This window comes from Plecotus auritus (assembly GCF_963455305.1).
Source record: "Plecotus auritus genome assembly, chromosome: 4".
NCBI classification, from domain to species: Eukaryota; Metazoa; Chordata; class Mammalia; order Chiroptera; family Vespertilionidae; genus Plecotus; species Plecotus auritus.
Genome location: NC_137775.1, coordinates 25,158,384 through 25,181,093, shown reverse-complemented (window position 1 = coordinate 25,181,093; position 22,710 = coordinate 25,158,384). Strand labels below are relative to the sequence as shown.

Below are 22,710 nucleotides of genomic sequence, written 5' to 3'. Positions count from 1 at the left end.
GAATAATAATAATTGGCTCAGAGGACCTGAATTAACACTTATTATTACGATAGACAAGTCAGCAGAAAGGCCAAAACCCATTCTTAATTTGCCTTTAAAAACTATAGGAAACTGTGTTAAGAAATATCTATATCTCTTCAGAGATTTTTTTATATATATATAAATGAGCATTATCATACTCTTCTAGACTTAGAGACATTGCTACTTTCCCTTACTTCTTGCTTAGTAATGAAAACCGGCTTACCTCAGCTCCTCATGGGTGTCTGTTCTAAGCACTACAACCCTGTTGAACATTCCTCAGCTTCACACAGTTATTTCTTTGTTGATTTGCTTTTTTTCAGCAGGGATTTATAATCAGCTTGATTAGCATTTATTAAAATAAATATTCTTCCTTATGAAATAATGTTAGTTTTAAAAAATACAAAATTCTTTGTGTGGTTTGATTATAGCTATGTTATTTTAAAAATTCGCCAAAACCTATGCATAGGGGGAAAAAAGATTCTTAGGAAACATACTCCAGAATATTAATAGTGATTCCATTCTTTGTGGTAATGGAAGAATTATTTTCATTTTGATTTATATGTTTTCAACATTTCTGTGATAAATATGTGCTACTTTATGCTTAAAAAACCTTGTTCAAAATGCTATATAAATTTAGCTTTACTTACTGCTTAAATCTTAAAATACAGAAGAAGAATCTTTTTTTATTTTTGATTGATTATGATGTCTCCTTGGAATTTGTTTAGCTTGTAGAATATGCAAATTAATGTTTTTCACAAATTTAGGAATATTTTTGTCTTTATTTCTTAAGTGTTCTTTCTGCCTCTTTATATTTCTTCTCTTCTTCAGGGACTCCTGTAATTTCTGTATTGGTACACTTGATGGTGTCCCACAGCCTCTGCATTTTCATTTGTTTTTCTTTATTCATTTTCTTTCTGTTCCTTAAACTACATAATCTCTCGATTGAGCTGTCTTCAAGTCCTAATTCTTCTATCATTTCAAATCTGCTGTGAGCCCCTCTGAATTATTTTAGTTATTGTGCTTTCCAACTCTATAATTACTGTTTGTTCTTTTTTTATAATTTCTGTTTCTTTATTAATAAGAAATTCTCACACCTTAATTCTTTAGACATTGTTTTTTTTTAGATCTTTGAACATACTTATAAGCATGGATTTAAAGGGAAGACTAACGTTAGGCTTCCTCATGAACAGTTTCTACTGACTGCTTTTTGTCTGTGTATGGTCATACTTTTCTGTTTTCTTTTCACACCCCCTTAATTTTTTTGTCGAAAACTGGATACTTTAAATATTGAAGTATGGCAGCTCTGGAATTCATATTCCCCCACTCTACCTAGTCAATCAGGATATGTTGTTTTGTTTGTTTATGACTTTCCTGGATTAATTCTGTAGTCTTTTGCCTTTGTCATGAGTTGCCACTGAAGTCTCTGTTTGGTTAGTTTATAGTCAGCTAATGGTTAAAAGGAGATTTTTTAAAATGCTTTTGAGTTTATAGGTCTCACAGTGTCTGCTGAGAGGTTCTGAAAGTGTTGTATTGGAATATACTTTCAATAGTCAGCCTTAGCCTCCACGCACACAGCCTTTGCTTATGCCAGAAGTACTTATGTACTTCTTAGTATCTTAAGTGCAATTAGTTTGACCACTAGGCGGAAGTAGAGACTTGGAAACTTTGTTGTTCTGTTAAGTCATTATCTGAGATCAGTGATTTTTCAACTTGTGTGCTGATAGAATTTTTAAAACATGTAATACCTAACTATTTAGTCAGTGGCATTGACCTCTCTACCCTTAGATTGTGAAATTTAAAAATGATACCAGCCAACACAACAATAGCACCAATGTGAATGAATCAAAAGTATACCTATTATTTTGGTCAGATAGGCAAAAAATATACTTTTTTGGTGTGCTGCAGAATTTTAGCAATTAGTTTCTCTGTGCCATGAGATTAAAAAGGTTGAAAATCGCTGTCTTAGATGATGTTATTGTGTACATTAATATAGCAATACTATACTGTTTATCAAATTGGTTGCCTGTTAATTCCTTTACTAAATCTAAAATTTTAGTGTTAGAATTTTTTTCTGACAATAATACAATTTAAATTTCTTGTTACTTCAAATAAAATTTTGGTTACTTCAAATAAAATTGAATCAATTTTCAGGTAAAATAATACCTCTTTAATGAAAGCCCAAATTATAGAACCTTTTAACTGAATTGTAATTTAAATGTTATTTATGATTAATTGACCCTCAAAGATTATTAGGAAAATTGTTTTGGAGAAATGAGAATAATTGTTAATTATAGTATATATAAAATTTTATATGTAAATTCTTGTGTCTAAAACAAGTGAAAAACTATTTGTGAGTAGATTTTGAAATGTTTTATGCTGAAAATCTTTGGTCATATTCTTAGAGACAGTGCTTACTTTACAAATTATTATAAATTATGAATTTATATATTACTGTATTAAGGATCCTCTGTCTGGAAACCTACTAATTTTTCAATGTTTTCATTAGTATACGAAATTCCTTCTGGACGTTTCATGAGAAAATTGTATGGCCACCTCAATATCATTTATGAACTCTGCTGGTCAAAGGATGATCACTATATCCTTACTGCATCATCTGATGGCACTGCCAGGTTAGTATATTTGTGTAGTATTCAATGTGTGCACTGTTTGCCATCAAGAAAAGCAGAGAGAATATAAAGAGATAGAACTACTCTTATGCTTCAAATATGTTTGTTTATCAAGGGATTATCAGGATTATTGATTAATTAAATAAGAAGTAGTGGAAACTTTTCTTGAAGACATATTTGCAAAATACATTTTATTTATGTGATATATAATATTTCTAGTCCTCACTGTCTTTAAATGATCATTATGTACACTGTTCAATTAATGCTTTGAGATACGGTTATTAAACAACTGAAATATTTCCTAGAATATAAGCTCTTGATGGAAGGGATTCCATCTTCACTCTTAGCTGGATGCAGAGCCCAGGACACAGTGGTGCTCAGTACATAGTGTAGGGTAAATAAATGAATATCACCTATGTTTTAAAAACTTTATAAAGTTTGTCAGATATTTGTATTTTTCCAATTGTGAGTCTTAAAATAACCCTTTTCAATTTAGTAAGTTTCACAATAGAATATTTTAAGAGCTATTTTTTAAAGTTTCATTTACATTTTTTTGTAGCTGCTTGATCTGCCTTGGATGTATTTAAAAATATTGTTAGGCAGCTGTTTAAGATGCTTTTAAATATGTCCTTTATAAATGTCTTTGTTGTTGTTGTTAATCCTCATTTGAGGATATTTTTTCCCCCATTGATTTTTAGAGAGATTGGAAGGGAAGGGGAGAGAGAGACAGAAACATCATTGTGAGACACATCGATTGGTTGCCTCCCACACACTCCTACCCGAGTGGGGATCGAGCCGTCAGTAGGACATCCCCTGAGGGCTCCCAGTCTGTGAGAGGGGGCAGGCTGGGCTGAGGGACCGCCCCCCCCTCTGTGCACGAATTTCGTGCACCGGGTCACTAGTATAGCATAAAAGGACTAAAAGAGAAAGACAGAGTTTGGTGATTTTGGTAAGTTTGGTTTTGGACTTGAGGTGCCACTGGACACAATCCAGACAGAAGTGTGTAATAGAAAGTCAATCTCTGAAAAAAGTAGGAGGTAAAGGTCATTAGCATATAAGTGGATTCAAAGCCAGGGAAGACAATCAAGTAAAGAATATTGAAGATAAACATCTATAGAGAATAGGCAGAGGAAAGGAACTAAAGAAAGAGAATGAGAATTAGTCAGAGTCCTAAAAAGAAAAAAAAGAAACTGTCAATAAAAGCCACAATTTGAAAATATTTCAAGACTGCTCAATAATTAAATACTGTAGTGAAGGCAAGAGAGTAAGAACTAAAACTGGCCAATGGATCTGGAAATTAGCAAGTAACTTCTGACCTCTTGAAGAAGGTTTCCATAGTATGGTGGGAGTAAAAGCCAGACTAACTGGGCTGAAGTAAAGTTAATTGTGTGTAGGATACTCTTGATGTAGAAAGAAAAATTTTGTGGTATTTGGAAGGCAGAAAGAGTTGAGAAAAAGATTTTTTAAAGATCAGGAGATTTGAGCATACAGTTGACACTAGAACAATGCAAGTTTGAACTATGATGGTCCACTTACTTATACGCACATTTTTTAACGTATTTTGAAACTGCATTTTTGATCCATGGTTGGAGATCGTGTATGTGTTGTATTTCTAAGATGAGAGTGCAAAATCAATAGAGAGAAAGATACTAAAGAGTCAAGAGGTGTAGGAAATAGAAGTTAACAGAACTGTAGATTAAAGGACTGAGATTAAAGGCACTCATACCTCTTTGCTAAGAGAGATGGACAGAGTAAAGGTGGGTACATTTATAGATGTTAGATGGGAAACCAGAGGGAAATATAGGGAGTTCATGTCTGGCTAAATTTCACTGTAAATTGAAGGCAGTTATCTAATGAAAATAGGAAGATTATGGTTTAGTGTAGAGAACTTGAAGCATGGTAAGGTTTAGATCTGCTACCAGAGAAAGGATAGCTGAATAAAGATGAGTAAAAGAATTACTTGGGAGAGATGAAAACTCAAGTGATTTTCAGATTGACAGATCCAGTAAGGTCTTAGTAAGGTTATGTGTTTTTCTCTGGCATAACCTGGCATCTGATAGAACAGCTATGCCATTCTTGAGGATATTATTAAGAGTGACTAATAGTAGTAGAGTCCCAGCTAGACAGAGAGGTAAAAATCCATTGTCACCAGCTGTCATCTGTTTCATCTATCTATATAAAAGCCTAAGCGACCGTCGCAACCAAATGCACGACCGAACAGGCTGTGTGGGGCAGTTAGACTGGCAGGGGGGTTAGTGAGGGGCGACCAAAGAACCAAGCAGCAGGCTGCGTGGGGCGACCAGGCCGGCAGGGGTGTTAGTGAGCGGTGACCAAACAACCGAGCAACAGGCTGTGTGGGGTGACCAGGTTGGTGGGGGGTGGGCATTTGGGGGCAACCAGGCCGGTGGGGGTAGGGCAGTTGGGGGCGATCAGGCTGGCAGGCAGGGGCATTTAGGGGTGATCAGGCTGGCAGGGAGGCTCCTAACCGCTCACCTGCCTGCCTGCCTGATCACCCTTAACCACCTCTGCCTGCCAGCCTGATCGCCCCCTAACTGGTCCCCTGGTGATCAGCGCATGTCATAGCGAGCGATCAAACTCCTGGTCTCCCAGTCGAACTCCCGAGGGGACACTTGGCATATTCACCTTTTATATATACTAGAGGCCCGGTGCACGAAATTCGTGCATGGGGGGGTGTGTCCCTCAGCCCAGCCTGCACCCTCTCCAATCTGGGACCCCTCGAGGGATGTCCGATTACCCATTTAGGCCTGATCCCAGTAGGATTGGGCATAAACAGGCAGTCAGACATCCCTCTCACAATCCAGGACTGCTGGCTCCCAACTGCTCGCCTGCCTGCCTTCCTGATTGCCCCTAACCGCTTTTCCTGCCAACCTGATCACCCCCTAACCACTCCCCTGCCAGCCTGTTTGCCCCTAACTGCCCTCCCCTGCAGGCCTGGTCACCCCTAACTGCTCTCCCCTGCAGTCCTGGTCACCCCTAACTGCCCTTCCTTGCAGGCCTGGTCCCCCCCAACTACTGTCCCCTACAGGCCCGGTCGCCCCCAACTTGCCTCCTCTGCCAGCCTGTTCACCCCTAACTGCCCTCCCTTGCAGGCTTGATCGCCCCCAACTGCCCTCCCTTGCAGGCCTGGTCTCTCCCAACTGCCCTCCCCTGCTGGCCTGATCGCCCACAACTGCCTTCCCTTGCAGGCCTGGTCCCTCCCAACTGCCCTCCCCTGCTGGCCTGGTCACCTCTAACTCCCCTCCCCTGCTGGCCTGATCGCCCACAACTGCCTTCCCTTGCAGGCCTGGTCCCTCCCAACTGCCCTCCCCTGCTGGCCATCTTGTAGTAGCCATCTTGTGTCCACATGGGGGCAGCCATCTTTGACCACATGGGGGCAGCCATCTTGTGTGTTGGAGTGGTGGTCAATTTGCATATTCCTCTTTTATTAGGTAGGAGGATAGATATTTTTAATGACAGCCTTATCCACCCTGTCTCCCAGGCTGAGACTCAAGAGTAGTCCTCATCTTTTCTTTCCACCATTTATTTCTACATCTAAGTAGTACTAAAGTCTGTCAATTCTCTCTCCTAAAAGGCTCACCATTCTATCATCCTTTTTATCCTCACTGCTGTGACCTTAATTCAAGCCTTTTTACCTTACCCTCCTCCAAAATCATCTTCCATGATGTCTTGATTTTAAAAATTTTCTGATTACCACTGCCCTTTAGAAAACGTTATAGTTCCTTAGCATGGCATGTCAGGCTGTCCCTCATTGGCTTTACATCCCTCTCTTGTGCACTTCCCATTTATGCTCTGCCTTATCCACACAAACTTTTGAAATACCATTGACATCTTCTTTGGCATCTCCATGCCCTGTTACTTTACCTGTTCTTCCTATGCTTAAATGCCCTTCCTGCCCAACTCACACAATAAACATTTCTGTGCCTTTTGTGAGCCATTGTGGGCTCATAGTCATCCTTCAAAACCCAGGTCAGATTTCACCATTTCTTGAAGCCATCTTGGTTTCCCCACACAACATGTAATATATTGTAATAAAGTAAGCTTTTTTCTTTATGTAGCTTTGAAAGTGATACTAATTTAGGACTCCTTACATCATAAAAATATTGTGAAGAATTAACTGAGTGAAGAAAGAAACATGGTGACTAGAGTAAAAAAGGCAGTGAGGTTCTGAAAGAGGGAAGGAATACATACAATGAGTAGGCCCAAGTTGAAAGGAAGAGCATTAGAGTTTCGATGCTTGAAAGTGGCAGCAGTATGGGTGTCTGCCCTTGTCTTCTACTTCTGTCTTCCTTGGGATCACTGTCACTTGTCATCAGTCGTATTTCTTTATAACTGTTTCCTACTGGATAGCTCCAGGCCATAAGGATTTAATTCAAATCTCCTTTTCCAGTTATCTTCAGTAATCAAACACTTTTCCATGTGTAATGGTCCCAAATAGGCCCACCCCCTCTCTCTTCGTGTACTGTTTTAATTTTGGTATTGTTTTTCTTTTCCAATTGTAGTAACATTTTTGTTATCTGGTCTTTACAAATTTGTGTATAGGCAGTCCTCGGGTTACATTGGACTCGACGTATGTCGTTTCATGGTTACATTGCCATCTTCCATTTATTTATATAAAAAAAAAGGTTCCGTCATTTCAACGTATGTACATATGTGCTTTATGTTTTTTATTATTTATTTGCCACAAGCAAAGGTCAGGAATTTTTATCTTTTAGATTTTTTTTTTCTGTTTCACTTCATTACTGCTGTTTATGTACTCCATGTGAGTGACGTAGGTGCTTATGTAGGTGGGTTCCGACTTACGGTGAAAATTGTGTTACGTCGTGCCATAGGAACGGATCTCCGACATAACCGGAAGACTTACTGTATTCTTCTTTTCTGTCTATGATGAGCCTGATTTTTTCCAAAACCTATTAATACATTTGTTTTGATCTTGGATTCTACCACTGATTGGGTGACTAAAGCTACCATTGATACCAGCTTTGTTTTCCCATAAAAGGCTTCATTTTTATTTTAAAAGTAGGGGCCCAGTACACAAATTCATGCACCTTGAAAGGAACTGTGGGCCACGAGGCTGTGGTGGGTACAGGGGTGGGTCTCGGCCCATCCTCCACGCCCCTGCCCGGCCCCTCCCGCCTCGGCTCCTGGTCCTCCTCTATCAGCTGGCAGCCCCACTCCCGCCACTGCCTCTCCCATGTGCTGATGGTGCCGGCAGCTGTGTGAGAGGCGGGCTGCTGGCCCCAATCGCCCCTCAGGAGCAGGGGGAGGTGTTATATTTCATCTAACATAAGTTCACTGAAAGTATTACTATGGTTAAAGTGTTTCTATTCTGACACATGTGCTTTGTTTATACTTGAAAACATGTTCTTTCACTCCTTCATCTTTAGTTTGGATTCCTAGTAATTGAAGACCATATTCTGTATTTAAGCAGATGCTGAGAAAATTCATAGAATGTTATTCTCTAATAGCAACTGTATTTTTTTCTTTTATTGACTTAATTTTCATTAGTTCTTAGACAGTAATTAAAAGGATGTATTGTAAATCCCCATATTAAAAGATTAATATATTCTTCAAATTCTAGTAACTTAATGTTTTAAAAATGCAATATTCCACACTCATATAGCACCTGTCCGTTGCTAGATTTTACCTGTTTTTACACATTGATTAGAATTGATATAACAGCTTAACCCATAGAGTTTACTCTTTTGTCAAGACTATAGCAATGATAATAATGTTAATATTTTTAATCATCCATTATTTATAGGTAGAGATAATGAGAGTGCTTAATATTGAATTGTCTGTTTTTTGGTATTTCAATCTTATTTTACTGAAGTATTTATAATGTAATTTCATTATGGCTTATAGGTCTTCATGTTTATCATCTATATTACTAATATAAAGTTTATAGCGTATCCTATTATCTAACCGTCTGCTAGTAAGTACTTTGCAAAAGCATAATCATAATCTAAATGAGAAATCATTAAAGTTTCTCCCTGTATCTTATTTTTATGTATATTGTACTAAATGCAATATTTTACCAATTATTTGATGTGTATTTGTTTAGTCAATGTCAAAAGTAGATAGATTTAAAAAGACAAATACAGTTTTTAACTTGATAGTATAGATTATAATTAGTAAACAAATTCACCATTACACTTGATAATAACTGTAAGAAATAGCTTTGTCAAATGTAAAGAATCCCAGCCATCAAATATGTGATTAGATTAATTTTTAGTTACAAAATTTAAATTTAGTTTATCATTGTCACTTGCTTATGTACATCCCATTGGCTATACTGGTTCCTAGAGAAACTTTTAAAGAAACTTGTGTCTTTTAGAAGCAACATATAACTTTTTATCCTTTTCCAGGATATGGAAAAATGAAATAAACAATACAAATACTTTCAAACTTTTACCTCATCCTTGTTTTGTCTACACGGCAAAGTTCCATCCAGCTGCAAAAGAGCTGGTGGTTACAGGATGCTACGATGCTGTGGTACGGATATGGAAAGTTGATATGAAAGAGGATCCTGCTATATTGATCCGTCAGTTTGACACTCACAAGAGTTTCATCAACTCTCTCTGTTTTGATATTGAAGGTATGTCAGTGAACATATTCCAAATTAAAGCTAGTTGTATGAAGAATTAAAATTTGCTTTATCTTACTAGGATAATAAATATTTAAGCATGAGAGAGAGTTTATGTATTGATGATTGTTTGTGTATACTGAGATTTATGCATGTTTTGCAGATTATATGATAGACCTGGGCATAGATTTGGCACTGAAGGAGTTGTGTTTGTAATTTTGAAGTCATTAAGTTCCTAAACATTTAGATTTAACTAATCTTTGCTGTAACAACCAGTCATGTTCCAAATTTCATAACTATATTTTATTGGGTTGGTGATTATTCTCTCAGTACTTTTTTAAAAATGGCCTTTTAGGTTAAATGGTAGAAAGAAGATGAAGAGAAAATCCCAAAAGGATATTGAAAATATAAATTTTAAATGTACCAACATCATTATTTTTTTTAATTCAGAAGCATATAGAAGGGAAATTTGCAATTATTTAAAGGTTTATCTCAGTATATGAATAGTGTAGATGGTGATTTTCAGATATAAAATATAGATTATTTTGTTAACTGAAAAAATAGAGAAATGTATTATATCTATCAAATAGTCACTTTTTTATATTATTTAAGACACTAGATATGTAGACTATAGCTATAATTAATTATTATTGGCCCAGATTAATGTTATACTACTAATGTACTCTGTTCAACTCTTAGGCTGTGAATATATTGGAACACATTCAGAAAAGTCAGCCAATGATAGAAAGGTATCTGAAAACTGTGTCATTATAGAAGTAGCTCAGATTATAAAAGGGAGATGAAGAATTTCTTCATTATTTGGCTAAGTTGTGTTGCTCCAGTGGATAAAGATAAAGCCGAAGCTACAGTAGACGGATTTTCTTTGCTCAGAATTGGAAAAAAAAAGCATCCTAATACATAGAGCAGTTTATCATTTGAATAAGCTGCGTTTTAAAATATGAAATTCAGTTTCTGAGTGGCTATCTGTTCATAATGGTGTGTAAAATATTTCTGAGGGCATGAAGTTGAACTTGATGGTCTCTAATGTTCCATTCAACTTTAAGAGGGGTTGACTTTAAGAATTAATGTTGCCCTGGGTGGGCAGCTCTTTTGGTTAGAGCATCATCCCAGTGCACCATGATTGTGGGTGTGATCCCCTCACATGCAAGAATCAGCCAATAGCCCTGGCCGGTTTTGCTCAGTGGATAGAGCGTTGGCCTGTGGACTGAAGGGTCCCAGGTTTGAGTCCAGTCAAGGGCACATGCCCGGGTTGCAGGCTCGATCCCCAGTGGGGGGCGTGCAGGAGGCAGCCGATCAATGATTCTCTCTCATCATTGATGTTTCTATCTCTCCCTCTCCCTTCCTCTCTGAAATCAATAAAAATATATTTAAAAAAAAAGAATCAGCCAATGAATGCATGAGTAAGTGGAACAACACATCAATATCTATCTGTCTCTCTCCTGACTCCCCCCCTCTCTTTTTCTCTCTCTCTCTAAAATAAATAAATAAAAAATTTTAAAAAGAATTAATGTTAAATTGGAACACCTGTTATTTATTTTATTCATTCTCTGATCATTGAGTACCTACTGGGTCTTGGGCATTATGCTAACATTATGTATTAGAGTAAAGTTGCTTTTCTAGGAATATAAAACAAATTATGTAAGTTGATAAAATACAGAGACATATTGGATAATTCAGGTAATTTGTTTGGCTTTGGAATTTGAGCAATGTACATATATACTGTGATGCTCATTTCTTTTTATATTAAAATCAAGGAAATCCAAAGGGAAAGAAGTCATCAAAAATAATTCAAGTGAAAAGTTCATTTAAAGATAATTGGGATTTGAGTGTTAGTTGTGTTTGGTTTTCTGGCTCTTTAAATTGAAATACCTTCTGGTAGTCCTAGGATTCTTTGTTTTACTGTAATGCTTTTTCCCAATTTCATAGTATTTCTCTCTACCCTCTGCATAACATTAATCAGTGAGTAATTTTATTTTCTTAAATAGGTCACCACATGTATTCGGGAGACTGCATGGGGGTGATTGTTGTTTGGAATACCTACATCAAAGTTAATGATTTGCAGCAGTCAGTGCGCCACTGGAGTGTAAATAAGGTAGAAAACCACATTTCATTAATTAAAGAAATTAGAAAAAAACATTGAATAACACGGCCTTAAAATAAGGCATCAGGGCATTCTGTTCTCTCTTTTCAAAAACATTAAGGTTTTCTCAGTCCCCGAAAAGTCTGTTATCACTGGTTAATTACCATGTCTTTCTGATGGCTAATTGATGATATAGTAACTTAGTGAAAATTTTCTTTATTTTGGCCAGGCTTTCCTTTAATTTTCTTGAGCTCTAATTTGCACTGTGGCATTCAGTGCTTCATCACTGAAATTTATGCTTAAATGAGGTGCATGTTATATTACATTACCATCTGTAAGTAGTAATTTATGTTTCAATTTATTATTCCTCATAATAGATTATAACAGTTGTCCTTGTGTGATAAAAAGACACTGTACATGTAAAAGAATTTTCATGAACTTTAGTTAAGTCTCTTCAATCTATCAGATCTGTTTAAGAAACCATCTATTCTATTTTAAATCATCAGATTAATGCAGGGGTGGGCAAACTTTTTGACTCCAGAGCCACAATGGGTTCTTAAACTGGACCGGAGGGCCGGAACAAAAGCATGGATGGAGTGTTTGTGTGAACTAATATAAATTAAAAGTAAAGGAGCGGGGAGGGGAGAGCAAGAGGACCGGATAGAACAGCTGGATCCGGCCCGAGGGCCGTAGTTTGCCCAAGGCTGGATTAATGAATGATGGCTCGGGATTCATGATGTAGCTTAATTTCACACAATTTGAAAAGAATTCTAATTACTTATCTATCTGCAGGATTGGCCAGTCCTTGAAGGCACCAATTCCAGTCATCTGAGTCTACAATGCAGAGTCTGTTATTTGTGTTAAAAAGCATGTGTTTCTTTATCTCAGTGTATTAACCAAAATGAAAATTTACCTTGAAAATCTGCAGCCTGGTGTGGTTATTTGAGACAGTCAAAAGTTAGGAATTGAACTGGATTTTTTTTGTACTTAATGCCCCAGGACGAGACAGAGACTGCAGTTTCTTACTGGTTCTCTTCAACCAGCAGTGTGAGGGATGCTAAGCTGTGTTCCTCTGTCCTTTAAGATGAAGTGTCCATGTGCTGCCTTGATACAGAACCTGGACTTCACAGTTAGGCCTCTCCTAGTTTAAGCAAGAATATGATAAAATATGTGTTGGGGCCTGGGGGCGGCCAATGAGGAAAAAAAGAGACATACGTAATACTATATGTAATACTTTACCAGGGGTCCTCACACTTTTTAAACAGGGGGCCAGTTCACGGTCCCTCAGACCGTTGGAGGGCCGGACTATAGTTTTAAAAAAAAAACTATGAACAAATTCCTATGCGTACTGCGGGCCCGGGATGAGTCGGCCGCTAAGCAGGACAGGCAGCGGCACCCAGCAGGCCGGATAAATGTCCTTGGCGGGCCGCATGTGGCCCGCGGGCCGTAGTTTGAGGACCCCAACAATCAATCAATCAATCAATAAATAAATAGGAAAAATACGGAAGAAAATATTACAAACACGAAGTCTGCCAGCACTTTTCTACTTTTCTAGAATTTGTACCTAGCATTTGTTATACGGTTTTCTTTGTATTTTGCACATTGGCATCTGGGTGAGTGTTATTCCAGTTGCTGAAATCTCCAGCACTGCATCTCCCCCTTCAAATGGTTGTTCTTCAGCTTAGTAAAGTCTCCATCCATGGTGTCAGTGTTTGACTTTTCCTGCAACTTTAAAAAGATAGCGGACAGCGGGTCTTAGTGTCAAATAGCAAAGCAGAGGCTCAACTGGATTGTAGCAGTTTGGACCCTACCTCTGCTGAGGCCAGCCCACCTCTGAAGAGGATACCCGCTAGGAGAAAGAGGCAAAAATCAATACGCAGTCCTCAAGGGGGAAGAAGGATAATTTGTAATTCTGCCAGCGCGTTAAAGCAGACTTCTCGTAGACTCTGTGGACTTTAGTCTAAGCGGTTTTGCATTTGTAATTTTTTTCTTCCTCCTGGTAATCCAAACAAGAAGGACCTTTGGTCATTATTCTAATTAATGCCAGGCTTGTTCAGGCAGATTCTTCATTAGCTTTTATGTATTTCTTGACACGATTAGTCCGATGTCTTCTATAGCTGCCTTAAATAACTATAAGAAAACACCTAAATTAAATTATTTCAGAATATTTTGCTGATGGTATATCTTTTTCAGAACAAGTGGAAGTAAGTGTGTGAAGAAATAATCTGAGACTGAAACAGAACTTGCAAGTTAATTCTGCACTTTGAATTTATTAAAAAAATGGAAGCTTTCTGACATGATGATAAACAAAAAGTGCAATGTTAAAAATGTGTTTATAGGAAGTGCTTCTTGTTTGGGAATATACTACAGAATCATATTAACATGGTATTAGATAACAACCAAAAATACATTTCATCAGCTTTATTTTCAACCTTAAACTGAAATTACTGGGAATCTTTTTAAACAATTTTAAAGCATCCTGTATAGTATAATTAAAAATTATATCTTACAATCAATTTTCTACTTTTGTACTTTAAGAAGGGTTTAACATTAAACAAACTTTACAATGGTAATATGTAGTCCTTTTTGTATCATTTTAGGAAATTAAAGAAAGTGAGTTTAAGGGGATTCCAATAAATTATTTGGAGGTTCATCCCAATGGAAAACGTTTGTTAATCCATACTAAAGACAGTACATTGAGAATTATGGATCTTCGAATGTAAGTATATTTCACTATTGACAGGTTAAGCACTCATAGAATAAGTAATGAATTAATTCATATTTATAAAATGCAGCTGTGATTCTCACCTAGACAATTTTGTCCCTCAGGGGACATCTGGTATTGTTTGGGGACATTTTTGAATGTTGTTTATCTAATGGATGGAGACCAGAGATACTGCTAAGCATCCTATAGTTCATAAGATGGCCCCCAGCAACAAAGAATTCTCTGGCCCAAAATGTGAATAGTTTTGATATTGAAATGTAGTTAGTTGGTTTTTATTTTCACAATTTAAAAGAACTTCTGTCATGGAATATCTTTTATCTCTATGATACAGATACAGTGTAGTATTATGATACACTGTCATAACTGAACGAGAGGGCTTTTGAATAATTCATCCTTGTTTTTTGTTTGTTTTATTTCTGAAAAAGGCCAGTGAAGGGAAATACCTCTAATGTAAGAGGCAGAAGTAGAGTTCTGAGAAAGTCAGCATGGACTTCTGGTGTGCTTTGTTTCAGTATTGAGTTCCAGCAAAACAAAGGGGAGGAAGCTATGTTATCAGATTTCATTATTGCCTTTAGAAAGGCAAATGTGGCGATCTATATTAGTTTATTTTGCAGTTCTCCTTTTAGGGCTAACAGGTAAGCCCTTAAATAGTTATGTATAATTGTCCAAGACACTGGCATGGGTGCTGCTGGAGCATGATTAGGAGAAGTAGCCCATCAGGAGTTTACAATCTGGGTGTACTGCCTCCAGAATGACACACAAAACATTTAATTAGGTTAATCTGAAATCTTCTAGGACAGGAATCTGCTTATGCTTTTTTCTATACGTAGCACCCAAGCTATGCCTGGCAGACAGCAAATAGTATGTTGTTGTTTTTCGTTAATCCTCACCTGAGGATATTTTTTCCATTGATTTTTTTTTTTTTTTAGAGAGAGTGGAAGGGAGGGAGGAGGGACAGAGAGACACATCGATTGGTTGCCTCTGGCACGTGGGCCAGGAATCGAGCCTGCAACCAAGGTATGTGCCCTTGACTAGAATCGAACCTGAGACTCTTTAGTTATAGGGCCAATGCTCTAACCACTGAACAAAACCTGCTAGGGCCTCAGTATGTATTTTTAATGAATATAAATATATAATATAAGGATTACATTTTTCATGTCAATAAAGGTGGTGGCTATGATACAGTCTTTCTGACAATAAAGGTGGTGGCTATGATACAGTCTTTCTGACAATAAAGGTGGTGGCTGTAATATAGGCTTTATGGAGAGGCAGGCCTTTGAGCTCAATCTTGAAGAAGAGATAGAATTTAGATAAGGTAGAAGTGTATTCAGTAGGAAAACATGAAAAGCCTGGAATAAAGTTCAGAGGTGGGATAATATAAGTTGTATTCTAGGCAGAAGGAGTTAGTCTGTATGATTTTGTTGTTCTCTTTTTAAGCAATACAGTTTTCAACATTAAGTTGGCCTCGGAGGCAAACTTAGAATAAAATACGGCCTTTTCCACCCCTTGCCAGCTGATTTGCCTGTGTGTGTCTCTTTTCTCATCACTCAAATGGGAGAGATAATACAGTAGGTCCTTGGGTTACATCAGAGATCCATTCCTATTTCACGACATAATGCGATTTTTGCCGTAAGTCGGAACCCACCTACGTAAGCACCTATGTCACTCAAATGGAGCACATACACAGCAGTAATGAAGTGAAACAGTAAAAAAAATTTGAAAGAAAGATAACAATTCCTGACCTTTACTTGTGGTAAATAAATAATAAAAAACATAAAACACATATGTACATACGTCAAAATGATGGAACTTTTTTTTTTATAAATAAATGGGAGATGGCAACGTAACCACGAAATGAAGCACCAACGTACGTCGAGTCCAACATAAACCGAGGACTGCCTGTACATATACTCAGAAGAGTTTGGGGGGAATAAACTAGTTTATATATGTAAAGTACTTAAAATATAGCATACTAGAGGCCCGGTGAACGGATTCATGCACTGGTGGGGTCCCTCAGCCTGGCCTGCTGGGATTGGGCTGAAACCAGCAGACCGACATCCCACAAGGGATCCCGGGTTGCAAGAGGGTGCAGGCCAGGCCAAGGGACCCCACCGGTGCACGATAGGGGCTGTGGAGGGACCGCAGGAGGGCTCCAGGGCGTGTCTGGGCCGTCTCACCCAGTCCGGATCAGCCGGACTCCAGTAGCAAGCTAACCTACCAGTCAGAGAGTCTGCCCCCTGGTGGTCAGCGCGCATCATAGGGACTGGTTCAACAATCAAACGAAAGGTCAAACACTTCGCATATTAGGCTTTCATTATATAGGATGACAAGGACTGCAGAAACGTTTGACTTTGTAACCTCAAGTCTCAGAATTTTGTTAAGATAATATAAAACAGTGCAAAAAATTAGACAATAGTATGAAGGTTACCAGAGAGGAATGGGGTGGGGGATAAAGAGCAGGTCAAATATACTGGTATGACTAGACTTTGGCTGGTGAGCACACAATGGAATATACAGATGATTTGTTACAGAATTGTACGCTTGAACTTTATATAATGTTATTAACCAGTGTCACTCCAATAAATTTAATAAAAATAAATAAAATAGTAACATATATATATATATATATATATATATATATATATATATAAAATATTTGTTATAGGAATCATGTTCGTGGTAGGGGAAAGCTGGAAACAGCATGTGTTGTCCAACAATAGAAAATGTCTGAAGATACACTTAGACAATGATATAACATATACCTATTAAAAGGATATTGCATAATCTATATATTCTGACATGGAGGGCCATTACTTGTGATTTTTTGCTTACAGAAAAAAGCAGATAACAGAGCAGTGTATGTAATATCCTCTCTGTAAACCAGGAACGATAATAGCATCTGACTAGCACATAGCAAGCATTAAATTAAAACCGTGTTAACTATTTTTCATAAGCAAAAAAACCTAGAAGCCTGTATGTCATATTTAATAGATGATTTAATAATATGGCTGTCTAATGTTTCTGCAAGGATCAAGTGTAATTTTAAAAATTCATCACATGTAAAAAATACAAAAATTCTGTTCCTTTTTTTAGTAACCAACTCAAATGCTACTTCCATAATGTAGTCTCTCTTCATAGCTAGAAATAATTTTTCTTACCCAAACCTACAAAGTACTCTTTCTTTTCTTCTCATGTGGCACTTTCTATATCTACTTACTGTATTACATTGATGCGTTCCTTCTTTCTCCTACTAATTCTAAACTCCCTGAGCTCGGTACTCTGTTCTTTAGTCTGCATCCATCATAGAATGTTTCCCACTTAGCAGATTTTCAAAAATTGTCTGTTCAGTGCAAATCAAGTATTTAAAACTTTTACCACCCAGATTTTACATTTGTAAAATCTTTTTTGTTTAAAGATTAGCAGCAAGGAAATTTGTAGGAGCAGCAAATTATCGGGAGAAGATTCATAGTACTTTGACACCTTGTGGGACTTTTCTCTTTGCTGGAAGTGAGGATGGTATAGTATATGTTTGGAACCCAGAAACAGGTAAATATTTAATTAAATTTTATTTTTGAAGAAGTGTGAAAACTACCATTTTATGGAATAATTTTCAAGGAAGTTCTGATTGCAGGTTCTCCATTATGTTTTCTAGAATTGGAATGCTGATAATGGAAATCAGCTGCAGTCTAAATTTACATTAAATTCTGTTCTTTATTATTTTGATATATGCATGGATTTTGAATTCCACATTATGATTTAAGGTTTATTATTTCCTTGTCTGTAATGAGATATGGTGGATCTTATAAAAGTATTTAATGAGGACTGTAATGTGAAATACAACAAGTTTTACAAGCTCAATTTGGGTTATAAATAGGTATAGAGTGGTGAAACATCTACAATATATTTTCATTAGAAACATTCCTGTTAAAGCTTTTGATGTATGAAACTCAGTAGCAATTTACCTGAATTACTATAATTCACTTCTTTTCCAATAAAATAAACTATTACATTGGGATATTTGTGTCTTACCTTTGCTATTTAAAAAAAGCTATAACTGCATAAACATTTTTAGCAATAAATTGAGAGAATTTTATAAAATTCACTGTATAATTTCTTAAAAACAGTATTTAATTTTCCCTTGTTTATTCTGTTTGTGTTTCCTTTAGGCATTTTTGACTAGTCAATTTGCTTAGGTTTTATTTTCTTACTGCATTTTTATATCTTAGCATAAATTCAAAAATGTTAAGCCTGGCCGGCATGGCCCAGTGGTTGATCACTGACCTATGAACCATAGGGTCAAGGTTCAATTCCCAGTCGGGGCACATGCCTGGGTTGCGGGCTCGATCCCCAGTGTGGAGTGTGCAGGAGGCAGTCAATTGATGATTCTCTCTCATCACTGATCTTTCTCGCTCTCTCCCTTTCCCTTCCTCTCTGAAATCCATAAAGTGTGTGTGTGTGTGTGTGTGTGTGTGTGTGTGTATTTTTTTAAATGTTAAATCTCTTTTCCCCTTAAATAAATGGATCTAGAGTTTTTGCTTTTTGAGTTCTGCTTTACAGAGGTTTCTTAGACGTTTGCTGTAGGCCTTTTTTAGCCAGTAGTAATCATATATATTTTTAAAGGAGATGGTACCTCAAACAGCCTCTGGAAAAAAATTAATCCCCACCAAGCCTTCCCCAACCAGAGAGTTTCTTCAGTTTTAGAGTCCTGCAGTTCCTCCCTAATTCTCTTTGGAGTTCTTTGTTAGCTGGCATTTGCTCAGCCCTGTCAAATCTCAGAGTCAGGTACTTCCAAACTCGGTCCATTTTGTGCCTTGAAAATCTTGTTGAAGAGTTTGGATTGGGAAGTAGAAGGAGGAGGGCCAACAGAATGAAAAGTAAATATAATTATGTAATTCAGTAGTGCTCAAATATTTATAAGTATATGAGATTTTCATGTAGAAAACATGAGCTTCATATTACTTTCTATAAATATTTTCGATAAGTTGCAGAATAATCTTCTAATAAAAAATAACAATACACATTATTGAATCTTTTCTTATTTAGGAGAACAAGTAGCAATATATTCTGACCTGCCATTCAAGTCACCCATTCGAGACATTTCTTATCATCCACTTGAAAATATGGTTGCATTTTGTGCATTTGGGCAGAATGAGCCAGTTCTGCTGTATATTTATGATTTCCATGGTAAGTCCACTGCTTGATAAGTAAAGAATATTTAAAGTAACCTTTACATTTATACTGAACCAGGAATCGTGAATTCTGACAACTGTCATTCTTTGTATTAACAAAGTTCTCTTGAACATATTGTAAGAGCCACGCACCTAAATAGATTATATAATTATTATATTATAGCATTTTATTTGTCCATAAGCATTATTATTCTGGAGTTTAAATATCAGCAAAAGTACACATAACAGTTGTGCCCTTACATTGGAATCTCTGAAAAATAATCATCACTTTTCTTTATAAGTCAATTTAAATAAGCAAGATGCATCTAAAATTATTTGGGAATGGTAACTAAATTTAAAAGGTAGCCCTGGCTGGTGTGGCTCAGTTGTTTGAGCATCGTCTTGTACGCTGAAAGGTCATAGATTCGATTTCCAGTCAGGGCACATACCCAGATTGCAGGCTTGATCCCTGGTCAGGGTATGGGAGGCAACCAATCCCTCCCTCCCTCCCTCCCTCATTCCCTCCTTCCCTCCGTCCCTCTCTTCCTTCCTTCTTCCTTTTCTCTCTCTCTCTCTCTCTCTCTCTCTTTCTCTCTCTCTCCCCCTCCCTCCCTCTCTCCCTCCTTCCCTCTCTCTCTCTCTCCCTTCCTCTCTTTTAAAATCAATAAAAACATATCCTCAGTGAGGAAATAAATAAACAAACAAATAACATTTAGGAAATATAGATCTTTAATGTGTTCCATTGAATATTGAGTTAATTTCTTATTCTGTTTTTGTCTTTTACTAAAGCACATAGTTTTAATAAGTTGTAGAGTTTTAACATGAAAAGAAGACAAAAAACTAATGTCAGTGAAAACAAGATCCAGAATTACAAATCTGATATCTTTGCTACTCTAAAATTACACTGTTCTATCATTCTGAGATAAGGAAATAAAGACTAGACACATTTTTTCAGGAATAGCAAGGGATTCTTAGAATATATGGATTTATACTATTTTTTATACATTTCTTTAATTTATGTCCTAATATTAGGATTTCATTGTTCTGCATTGTACTGACAGTGCTGTCACTCTCAAAATTCACTTTTTTCATATATTAAAAACTTTCTTCATTTCTTTGACTTGTTTAAGATGTCATGTATCATCATTCACTGTTTTTGCCAAACTGAGATAGCTTACACATTAATGTGGCACTATTGGGACAAAGTGGTTTTTTTTTTTTTTTTGGGTGGTTAAGTATTTTTTTTTTGTATTTTTTTTAATTTAATAAATCTTTATTGTTCAGATTATTACAATTGTTTCTCCTTTTTCCACCCATAGCTCCCCTCCACCCGGTTCCCACCCCACACTTTGCCCTTACCTCCACCCACACTGTCCTCATCCATAGGTGTACGATTTTTGTCCAGTCTCTTCCTGCACCCCCCATACCTGTTTCCCCCTGAGAATTATCAGTCCACTCCCTTTCTATGCCCCTGATTCTATTATATTCACCAGATTATTCTGTTCCTCAGGTTTTTAATTCACTTGAATTTTAGGTTCACTTGTTGATAGATATGTATTTGTTGTTCATAATTTTTCTCTTTACTTTTTTCTTCTTCCTCTTCTTAAAGAATACCTTTCAGCATTTCATATAATACTGGTTTGGTGGTGATGAACTCCTTTAGCTTTTTCTTATCTGTGAAGCTCTTTTTTTTTTTTTTTTTTTTTTTTTTTTTTTTGGGCTACCAGTAGCTTTTATTTTTATTTTTTTTTTTTTTTCAGTTTTTAAATAAATCTTTATTCAGATTATTACAATTATTTCTCCTTTTTCCCCCCATAGCTCCCCTCCACCCATTTCCCACCCCACCTTCTGCCCTTACCTCCCCCGCACTGTCCTCATCCATAGGTGTATGATTTTTGTCCAGTCTCTTCATGAACCCCCCATACCCCTTTCCCCCTGAGAATTATCAGTCCACTCCCTTTCTATGCCCCTGATTCTATTCTATTCACCAGATTATTCTGTTCCTCAGGTTTTTAATTCACTTGATTTTTAGGTTCACTTGTTGATAGATATGTATTTGTTGTTCATAATTTTTCTCTTTACTTTTTTCTTCTTCCTCTTCTTTAAGAATACCTTTCAGCATTTCATATAATACTGGTTTGGTGGTGATGAACTCCTTTAGCTTTTTCTTGTCTGTGAAACTCTTTATCTGCCCTTCAATTCTGAATGATAGCTTTGCTGGGTAGAGTAATCTTGGTTGTAGGTTCTTGCTATTCATCACATTGAAAATTTCTTGCCACTCCCGTCTGGCCTGCATAGTTTCTGTTGAGAAGTCAGCTGACAGTCGTATGGGTGCTCCCTTGTAGGTAACTAACTGTTTTTCTCTTGCTGCTTTTAATATTCTCTCTTTGTCTTTTGCTCTTGGCATTTTAATTATGATGTGTCTTGGTGTAGTCCTCTTTGGATTCCTTTTGTTTGGGGTTCTGTGGGCTTCCTGGACTTGTAAGTCTATTTCTTTCACCAGGTGGGGGAAGTTTTCGGTCATTATTTCTTCAAATAGGTTTTCAGTATCTTGCTCTCTCTCTTCTTCTGGCACCCCCATAATTCTGATGTTGGTACGCTTGAAGTTATCCCAGAGTCTTCTTACATTATCTTCAACTTTTTGGATTTTTTTTTTTGCTTTTTGCTTTTTTGGTTGAGTGTTTTTTGCTTCTTTGTATTTCAATTCTTTGACTTGATTTTTGTGTTCCTCTTGTCTGTTTTTGGGTCTCTGTATAATATTTTTTATTTCAGTCAGTGTATGTTTAATTTCTAGTTGGTCCTTCTTCATATCTTCGAGGGTCTCGTTATATTTATCGGCCTTTTCTAGGATATTCTTAAAAAGCCTTATAACCGTGGTTTTGAATTCTATATCCAGTCGTTTGTTTTCCTCCATTTCTTTTGTTTGTGATCTGATTCTTAGACGCCGCATTTTCACTGCTTCCCTGAGTTGGTAGATTTGTGTGCTAGGTTTCCAATTTGGCCCAGTGGGTCTGCCTCCCCAGTTAACCTGAGGTGGACACTCTTGGTGCACACCTTTGTGTACTGTGTGTACAGCCTTGTTGTAATTAAGTCTTTATTGTTGTTGGTATCACTGGGAAGAATTGACCTCCAGGCCAGTTGGCTGTAAGGATCAGCTGTGTCTATGCTGGGAGAAGTCCGGTGCTGGAGACAGCCTTATAGGATTAGACTTGCCAAATTGCAATAGCCTCTGTGCTCAGCTTGGATGGGGTGGGGTCTCAGTCTTGGCTTCCCGTCAGCGTTGCCCTTGCGCGCACGTGTGTACCTTCAGTCCTCTGCCTTCCCGGCTCCCGATTCTCCGCCCGAGAGTCCAGACTCCCCCCACAAGAGCGTGGGTCCCCAGGGGCTCGCCTGGAACTGGGGTTCACTGCAGTCAGAACTGGGGCTCACTTCAGTCAGAACTGAGGTTCAGTGCCGTCAGGAGC

At 37.2% G+C, this 22,710-nt stretch overlaps 1 protein-coding gene across 13 annotated transcripts in view; it reads left to right on the top strand.

Moving 5' to 3' along the window:
* The window catches only part of AHI1 (Abelson helper integration site 1), a 273,332-nt gene that overhangs the window by 37,086 nt on the left and 213,536 nt on the right, over positions 1-22,710 (top strand). For all 13 annotated transcript variants that reach the window (XM_080665768.1, XM_080665775.1, XM_080665774.1 and 10 more), the window contains 6 exons: positions 2,528-2,651; positions 9,035-9,264; positions 11,259-11,365; positions 13,954-14,072; positions 17,494-17,624; positions 19,122-19,262. In XM_080665768.1, coding sequence (XP_080521894.1) covers positions 2,528-2,651; positions 9,035-9,264; positions 11,259-11,365; positions 13,954-14,072; positions 17,494-17,624; positions 19,122-19,262 — 852 coding nt within the window. The remainder of the gene's footprint in view (positions 1-2,527; positions 2,652-9,034; positions 9,265-11,258; positions 11,366-13,953; positions 14,073-17,493; positions 17,625-19,121; positions 19,263-22,710) is intronic.